Genomic DNA, 9,104 nt, shown 5'->3' with positions numbered 1-9,104 from the left:
GGAGGGGGTCCGGGATTGCCAGCACAGGATGCAAGGAGGGGGGGGTCAGTGGGGGAGGGGGCTGGGACCCCCAAAAACAGGAGTACTCCAGGGAGAGGTCTCAGGGGGTGGAGGGGACCCCCAAAACAGGTGGGGTCTCAATGGGGGACCCCCAGAACAGGTGAACCCCGGGGAGGGGTCTCAGGGGGTGGAGGGGACCCCCAAAACAGGTGGGGTCTCAATGGGGGACCCCCAGAACAGGTGAACCCCGGGGAGGGGTCTCAGGAGGTGAAGGGGACCCCCCGAACAGGTGGGGTCTCAATGGGAGACCCCCAGGAACAGGTGTACCCCAGTTATGGGGTCTCAGGGCGTGAAGGGGTCCCCCAAAAACAGAAGTACTCTGAGGAGGGGTCTCAGGGGGTGAAGGGGACCCCCCGAACAGGTGAAACCCGGGGGGTGGGGTCTCAGTGGGGGTGAAGGGGACCCCCAAAATAGGTGTACCCCAATGATGGGTCTCAGTGGGGGTCCCCCAGACCAGGTGTACCCCAATGATGGTCTCAGTGGGTGGAGAGGAAGACCCCCAGGAACAGGTGTACCCCAGTTATGGGGTCTCAGGGCGTGAAGGGGTCCCCCAAAAACAGAAGTACTCTGAGGAGGGGTCTCAGGGGGTGAAGGGGACCCCCCGAACAGGTGGGGTCTCAATGGGAGACCCCCAGGAACAGGTGTACCCCAGTTATGGGGTCTCAGGGCGTGAAGGGGTCCCCCAAAAACAGAAGTACTCTGAGGAGGGGTCTCAGGGGGTGAAGGGGACCCCCCGAACAGGTGAAACCCGGGGGGTGGGGTCTCAGTGGGGGTGAAGGGGACCCCCAAAATAGGTGTACCCCAATGATGGGTCTCAGGGGCTGGAGGGGACCCCAAAAACAGGTGTACCCCAAGGATGGTCTCAGGAAATGGAGGGGACCCCCAGAACAGATGTACCCCAATGATGGGTCTCAGGGGGTGGAGGGGACCCCAAAAACAGGTGTACCCCAATGATGGGTCTCAGTGGGGGTCCCCCAGACCAGGTGTACCCCAATGATGGTCTCAGTGGGTGGAGAGGACCCCCAGACCAGGTGTACCCCAATGATGGTCTCAGTGGGGGTCCCCCAGACCAGGTGTACCCCAATGATGGGTCTCTGTGTGGGGGTCCAGGACCCCCAGCACCAGCTCTACCCCAGTATGGGCTCCTCAGTGTTGGGGTCTCAGTGGGTGCGTGGGACCCCCAGAACTGGGTGGGTGGGACCCCCAGAACCGGCTGTACCCCCTTGTGCTGCAGGGATGGGATGTCATTTTGGGTGGGGGGGGCAAACCTGCAACCCCCAGAGCCAACTCAATCCCAGTGATGGGATGGCATTGGGTGGGGTCCAGGACCCCCAGCACAGAGTGAGGAAGAGGAGGCTGCTGCGGGGGTGACAGGAGACCCCGAGTGCCACCAAAACCCCCCCTTGTCCCCCACCCACCCCCTTCCCCGTCAGCCGAAGTAGGGATTGTCGTGCTGGAAGTTGTAGTCGGGACAGACCTTCTGCACCAGCTTGTAGTCGATGCTGAGGAAGGAGATGAAGATGCAGATGACCTTGAAGGGCTTGGCGCACAGCCAGGCCGCGTGGCTCTGCGTGTGCTCCGTGAAGCACACCTTGGACGGGTCGTAGAGGCACGGCTTGTTCTTCCGCGCCCGGTTCGTCTTCTCGTACTCCACGTGGCAATTGAGCGCCTTGGCCGGGCGGCCCTCGGGCAGGGTGCTCTGCTGGGGAGGGGGCGGTGGTCGTGGCAGCGCTGGCACCAGCACCTCGAAGCCCACCGCCTTGGAAGGGGGCACGATGCTGACGGAGACGTTGCCCAGGCTGGAGGAGTTGTGTCGGAAGTAGACGCTGAAGGTGCCGTTGATGTGGTCGACGATCTTGCCCGTCACCAGGAGGCTGAATTTGAGCGTTTTGATGTTGAAGTAGAAGTCTCCCCAACCGAAAATCTTCTTGGTGCGGCTGGATTTGAGGGTGGGCTTGCGGTGGGAGCGGGGGCTCAGCAGCTCCCCGGCCGTCTGGTTCTTCTGCCAGTCCCAGGGGCTGCGGCCGGTGCCCGCCGGTGCCCCCGCGCCCCTGGGGGGCTCTGCCGGGATCAGCCGCCCGGGGTCGAGCGCCGGGGGCTTCAGGGTGCCGTAGGGCACGTCCTTGAGGAGGCCGGAGGTGCCCATCTCCAGGTAGCCCAAGGTCTTGGGGATGTGACCGCCAGCGCACACCGTCTGGGGAGAGAGGGCAGGGCGTGTGAGCTGTGCCTGTGCCCTTCCTCGGCCCCGTGCCGCACCCTCCTCATCCTCATGCATGCACCCTCCTCATCTTCCTGTATGCACCCTCCTCATCCTCATATCTACAGCCCCTCCTCATCCTCTCGCCTGAACCGTCCTCATCTTCCTGTCTACAGCCCCCTCCTCATCCTCCTTCCTGCAGCCTCCTCATCCTCCTGCGTGCATCCTCCTCATCTTCATATCTGCAGCCCACTCCTCATCCTCCAGCCTGAACCCTCCTCATCCTCCTTCCTGCAGCCTCCTCATCCTCCTGCCTACTCATCCCTCCTCATTCTCCCACCTAAACCCTCCTCATCCTCCCACCTGAATCCTCCTCATCCCTCTACCTACAGCCCCCTCCTCATCCTCCTGCATGCACCCTCCTCATCCTCCTACCTACAGCCCCTTCTTCATCCCTCTGCCTGCGCCCTCCTCATTCTCCCACCTGAATCATCCTCCTCCCTCTGCCTGCACCCTCCTCATCCTCCCACCTGAATCCTCCTCATCCCTCTACCTCCAGCCCCCTCCTCATCCTCCTACCTACAGCCCCTTCTTCATCCCTCTGCCTGCGCCCTCCTCATTCTCCCACCTGAATCATCCTCCTCCCTCTGCCTGCACCCTCCTCATCCCCATACCTACTCCTCCCTCCTTATTCTCCTTCCTGCACACTCCTCATCCTCTACCTACAGCCCCCTCCTCATCCTCCTGTCTACAGCTCCCTCCTCATACTCTTATCTACAGCCCCATCCTCATCCTCCTTCCTGCACCCTCCTCATCCCTCTGCCTGCACCCTCCTCATCCCCATACCTACTCCTCCCTCCTTATTCTCCTTCCTGCACACTCCTCATCCTCTACCTACAGCCCCCTCCTCATCCTCCTGTCTACAGCCCCCTCCTCATACTCTTACCTACAGCCCCATCCTCATCCTCCTTCCTGCACCCTCCTCATCCTCCTACCTACAACCCCTTCTTCATCCCTCTGCCTGCACCCTCCCCATCCTCCCCCCACTCCTCCCTCCTCATCCTCCTACCTACAGCCCCCTCCTCATCCTCCCACCCGAACCCTCCTCATCCCTCTGCCTGCCTCATCTTCCTTCCTGCACCCTCCTCATCCTCCTGCCTATTCCTCCCTCCTCATTCTCCCGCCTAAACCCTCCTCATCCTCCTGTCTACAGCCCCCTCCTCATCCTCTTTCCTGAACCCTCCTCATCCTCCTTCCTGCACCCTCCTCACCCTCTACCTACAGTCCCCTCCTCATCCTCCTTCCTGCACCTTCCTCACCCTCTACCTACCCCTCCCTCCTCATCCTCCTTCCTGCACCCTCCTCACCCTCTACCTACAGTCCCTCCCTCCTCATCCTCCTTCCTGCACCCTCCTCACCCTCTACCTACCCCTCCCTCCTCATCCTCGTGCCAGCCCCAGCTGGGCCGGGACCACCCCAGCCCCTTCCCGCGGTTCCCCCAGTGCCTGGGACGGCCAGCAGCGGGCAGAGCCAGATGCCAGCCCTCACCCGGGAGCCCAGGCCTGTCCCTCACCCCCCCGCGCCCCCATCCCTCACCCCCGGCGTGCCCGCCGTGCCCTCCTGCCCTGCCAGCTGCTCCAGCAGCCCCGGCCTCGTCAATCACTGTCGGCCCGAGCTGCCAGGTGCTCGGCTGCTCTGGATGACCTGGATCCCGGCAGGAGCGAGCAGGGGGAGTGGGGAGGGGGCGGTGAGCGGAGGCAGCAGCTGGAGAGGCTGGGGGGAGCGTGGGGAGGGGGCTGTGCTGTGGTGGGAAGTTGAGGCAGGAGCAGGGAATGGCTCCGGTGATTGCTGGGGGCTCCTCCCGGCATCGCCCCCCCTGCAGAACGGCTCCGTGCCGCTTCCTGCTTGGGAATGATTCCCGTCGGGAATGAAAGGGGGTCCCGTGAGCCCCACCAGAGAGGGGTGAGCCCCCCACGCCCCCTCCTCCGTGGCTGGGCGGGTCTCAGTGCAAGGTTTCCCTGCAGAGATGGAGCAGCGCCAGGGGGGGAGCCCAGCGACCTCCCCACCCTCTGCCGGGCCAGGGGCTCCATCTGATCCATCCCTGGGACCCCCCCCCCCCGATTTAGGCTGAGCCCCTAAATCTGCTCTGGTTGTGCTGCACCCTGGGCAAGGCACGCAGCCCCGCCTCGTCCGTGGGGAGGGGATTTGGGAGGGGATTTGGGGTCCTTCAGCCCATCGCGGGGGCACGGTGTGGTGCAGAGCTGCAGCATCCATCCCTGCACCCCCAGCCCGGCCAGCCCCCCGCTCCCCCCGGCTCTTTCCCAGCTCTGCCTTCGCCCTTATCTATATTTCAACGCAGCTTCAAAGCCGGGCGCCTTCTCCAGCCGGAGAGGGGGGGGCAGGACCGGGATGGCGAGATAACGAGGGGGGGCGGGAGAGGGGCACCCCCAGCTGAGGGAGCTGCGGTTTTGGCAGGGGGGTGGTGTCTGCACCCCAACTCTGCTCCGTCTCCGGCCTGGGACCCCTCACACCCCACTGTGACCCCTCAGCTGGGAGCCCCCCAAATCCTCCTGCGCCCTCAGCGAGGGGCTGGGGGTGCAGCCCGGGGGGAGCACGCACAGCAGCGCATCCTGCCGAGCCCCCCCCCCACGCCACCGGGAAGGATTTCTGGAGGTTTCTGAGCTCTGCGCTGAATTTCCATCTCAGCCAGGGCTGGGAGCCAAGGCCGGTCCCCGGCTGTGCCGCAGGTGCCTGTGCCCTTCCTCCCCTGCCTCAGTTTCCCTTTCCAATCCCCTCTCCGTGCGGGGGTGTGGTGTTCTCCATTGGGACAGGCTGTGATGGGAATCGCTGGAGGGACAGGGGAGGGACAGGGAAGGGACAGGGAAGGGACGGGGACGGGCAGGCAGTGGCAGCAGAGGGGGACACACACTGGCAGCGCTCTCTGTGCTCCTGGGGGCTGCGGGACAGATCCAGGGGCTGGGCACGGACACAACAAACACCCCCCATCCCCAGCGGGCTCGGGGCCAGACTGGCACCCCCCCAACCCCTCCAGTCCCTCGGCAGGAGCTGCTGGGGGATGAAAGGGAATTGCAGAGCAGGGCAGCGGCTGCGATGCAGCCAGGGCGATCGATTGCGGCACCGCGAGTGCGGGGGGACCCTCGCTGCCCGCAGCCCCCGCCGAGCCCCGGCGGGCCGGGGGGCTCGGAGCCTGCGGGGGTGAGCAGGGCCAGGGGGGCTTGGGCCACGGCAGCGCCGAGGGGAGCCAAGGTCACCCCCCTGCGCCCCGGCAGCGCTGTCGGCATTCAGGGCAGGTCCCGCACACCTCGCGTTAAATATTAATGCTCCTGCTGTGCCGTCGGGGTGCAGCCGCACGCCCGCGGCCCTGAACCTCCTGGATACGCGTTGTGAGTCCACGGGGGGGGTCCCAGTGCAGCCCCCTCCCACCAAAACCCGTGGCCCTGCCTGGCTCGGTGGCGTGGGGGGCTCTGCTGCCAGCCAGGTTACCCGAGCTGGTTGTTTTTCACTGTCACACGCACCGCCGGCTCTGCACATCCCCTCCTCCTCCTCCTCCTCATCCTCATCACGGTCCCCACAGCGTTATTTCATGGTTTAGCCGCTCTCCAGCCCCTCGTGTGCCCCTCTGCAGCCGTGTGGGGCTGCCTGTGTCCCCCCGTGAGCGCACGGAGCCGGGCAGCGCTGAGGGAAGGGCTGGAGGCAGCTGCACAGGGACCGGGAAGGCTCTCGGTGCCTTCGGCATCAATTTGGTCTGTCAGGCCCGGCAGTGATGGCCACTCACATCCCATTTGCTGTTGGGGCCAAGCGCCGTCAGCTGCTCCCCCGAGACCCTCGGTCACCTTGGTGGAGGGGAGGGGAGCAGCAGTGGGGGGGACAGGGGGGCCTGGCTGCCCCGGTGTGGGCTGGGATGAGCTCCAGCACCCTGAGAGAGAGGCTGGAATGATGGCAGAACAGCCCTGCCAGCACTGGGGGGGAGCAGAGCACCACAACAGCCCCAGCAAAGGCCTCATCGCCACCACCAGCAGCCTGTCCCTGTCCCAGGCTTGTCCCCATCTCTGCTGCCAACCTGCTTCCATTCCTACAGCCAGTCTGTCCCCATGGCCAGTCTGTCTCCATGCCCACCATCAGCCTGTTTCTGTCCCTGCCACCACCCCTAATACCACCACCCTGTCCCCATCCCTAGATGGCAGAACAGCCCTGCCAGCACTGGGGGGGAGCAGAGCACCACAACAGCCCCAGCAAAGGCCTCATCGCCACCACCAGCAGCCTGTCCCTGTCCCAGGCTTGTCCCCATCTCTGCTGCCAACCTGCTTCCATTCCTACAGCCAGTCTGTCCCCATGGCCAGTCTGTCTCCATGCCCACCATCAGCCTGTTTCTGTCCCTGCCATCACCCTTAATACCACCACCCTGTCCCCATCCCTATCCCCATTAATGCCACCACCCTGTCCCCATTAATGACACCGGTCTGTTCTTGTCCCACCACCACCTTGTCCCTATTAATGCCACCACCCTGTCCCCATCCCTGTCCCCATTAATACCATCAGCCTGTCCCTGTCCCTGCTACCATCCTGTCCCCATGCCTTCCACCACCCTTTCCCCATTAATGCCACCACCCTGTCCCCATTAATACCACCAGTCTGTTTCGGTCCCTACCACCATCCTGTCCCCATTGTTACCACCATCTTGTCCTCGTTAATACCATCAGCCTGTTCCTGTCCCTACCCTGTCCCCATTATTACCACCATCCTGTCCCCATCCCTGTCCCCATCCCCATTCCCATCCCTGTCCCCATCCCCACCACCATCCTGTCCCCATCTCTGTTCCCATCCCCCTTCCCATCTTATCCCCATCCCTGTCCCCATCCTGTCCCCATCCCTGTCCCCATCCTGTCCCCATCCCTGTCCCCATCCTGTCCCCATCCCTGTCCCCATTCCCATCCTGTCCCCATTCCCGTTCCCATCCTGTCCCCATCCCTGTCCCCATTCCCATCCCGTCCCCATTCCCATTCCCATCCTGTCCCCATCCCTGTCCCCATTCCCATCCTGTCCCCATTCCCATCCCGTCCCCATCCCCATTCCCCATCCCTGTCCCTATCCCGTCCCCATTCCCATTCCCATCCTGTCCCCATCCCTGTCTCCATCCCATCTCCATTCCCATCCTGTCCCCACACCTTGTTGGGGTCCTCTTCCAGCCCATCCACATCTCGGGGGTCTCCTGCTCTCCCCACGGGCGCGGGGTCAACCCAACCTCTCCCCTGTCACCCCGACGCCTTCGTTAGCGCCGGGAGATTAATTGGCGGCGGTGAGCGACAATCCCCGCGGGCCCGCTCCCCCCGGCGCGCCCCGCCCGGGGCGCCGTGGCATTTCCAAAGGTTAGCAGCAAACAAGGTGCCTCTGACAGCTCCCATTCATCTCCGGCGCCGCGCGGCTGCTAATGCGGCTCCGCGGGGCCGCGGCAGCGCCCGGGCGGCCGAGGGAGCGCCGGGAGCTGCGGGGCGGCCGCTCCCGGGGCTCTGGGTGAGCGTGTGCCCGTGGGGGACACGGGTGTGTGGCCCTGGGTGACACAGGTGTGACACAGGTGTGTGCCCTGGGTGCCCGAGTAATGCAGCGAATGGCAGCGGGGCGGTGGGAGGCATGCACTGCTGCACCTGCAGCTGGGTGGGAAGAGCAGCTCCGCACGTCCTGCGTGGGACTGAGAGCGGGGCAGGGTGGGAGCGTGCACAGTGATACACAGGGTGGCACGCATGTGGTGACACACACGTGGTGACACACATGGTGACATGCATGGTGGCATGCACAGTGACATGCATGTGGTAACACACACGTGGTGACGCACATGGTGACACGCACATGGTGACATGCATGGTGGCATGCACAGTGACACGCATATAGTGACACACATGGTGACATGCACACAGTGACACACACGGTGACATGCACACAGTGACACAAACATGATGACATCCACATGCATGGTGACACGGGACACGCACATGGTGACACACGCAGTGACACACATGGTGACATGCACACGCATGGAGCGAGGTGCTCGGTGTGGCTGTGCATCCTGTGTGACATGTTCCCCTGCTCCCTGTGTGCCCTCCCTCATTGCCACTGCCAGCCTGTCCCCATCCCCACTGCCAGTCCCTGTCCCATCCCACTGCCAGCCTGTCCCCATTGCCACTGCCATCCTGTCCCATCCCCACTGCCATCCTGTCCCTGTCCCCACTGCCAGGCTGTCCCTATCAATGCCACCATCCTGTCCCCATCCCCACTGCCATCCTGTCCCCATTGTCACTGCCATCCTGTCCCCATCCCCACTGCCATCCTGTCCCCATTGTCACTGCCATCCTGTCCCTGTCCCCACTGCCAGGCTGTCCCTATCAATGCCACCAGCCTGTCCCCATCCCCACTGCCAGCCTGTCCCTGTCCCCACTGCCATCCTGTCCCTATCCCCACTGCCAGCCTGTCCCTATCAATGCCACCATCCTGTCCCTGTCCCCACTGCCAGCCTGTCCCAATTTCTGCAGCCACCCTGTCCCCATTCCTACCGCCAGCCTGCCCCAGTGCCTGTCCCCTACCTGTCCCCATCCCCACTGCCAGCTTGTTCCTGTCCCCATCGCTGTCCCCATCCCCACTGCCAGCTTGTTCCTGTCCCCTACCTGTCCCCATCCCCACTGCCAGCTTGTTGCTGTCCCCATCCCTGTCCCCATCCCCACTGCCAGCTTGTTGCTGTCCCCATCCCTGTCCCCATCCCCACTGCCAGCTTGTTCCTGTCCCCATCCCTGTCCCCATCCCCACTGCCAGCTTGTTGCTGTCCCCATCGCTGTCC

The 9,104-nt window shown here is 64.1% G+C and overlaps 1 protein-coding gene across 1 annotated transcript in view; it reads right to left on the bottom strand.

Annotated features, from left to right (window-relative positions):
* Positions 1–1,065: 1,065 nt before the first annotated feature.
* The window catches only part of NXPH4 (neurexophilin 4), a 15,688-nt gene continuing 7,649 nt past the window's right edge, over positions 1,066–9,104 (bottom strand). The window contains exon 2 of the mRNA XM_039703184.1: positions 1,066–2,254. Within this exon, the coding sequence (XP_039559118.1) occupies positions 1,490–2,254 (765 nt within the window). The 3' untranslated portion in view covers positions 1,066–1,489. The remainder of the gene's footprint in view (positions 2,255–9,104) is intronic.

This window comes from Passer montanus, unplaced genomic scaffold, assembly GCF_014805655.1.
Source record: "Passer montanus isolate IOZ18808 unplaced genomic scaffold, ASM1480565v1 scaffold161, whole genome shotgun sequence".
In the NCBI taxonomy this organism is placed as follows: domain Eukaryota; kingdom Metazoa; phylum Chordata; class Aves; order Passeriformes; family Passeridae; genus Passer; species Passer montanus.
Note: the sequence above shows the minus strand (reverse complement) of the source record. Positions and strands in the feature narration are given on the sequence as shown.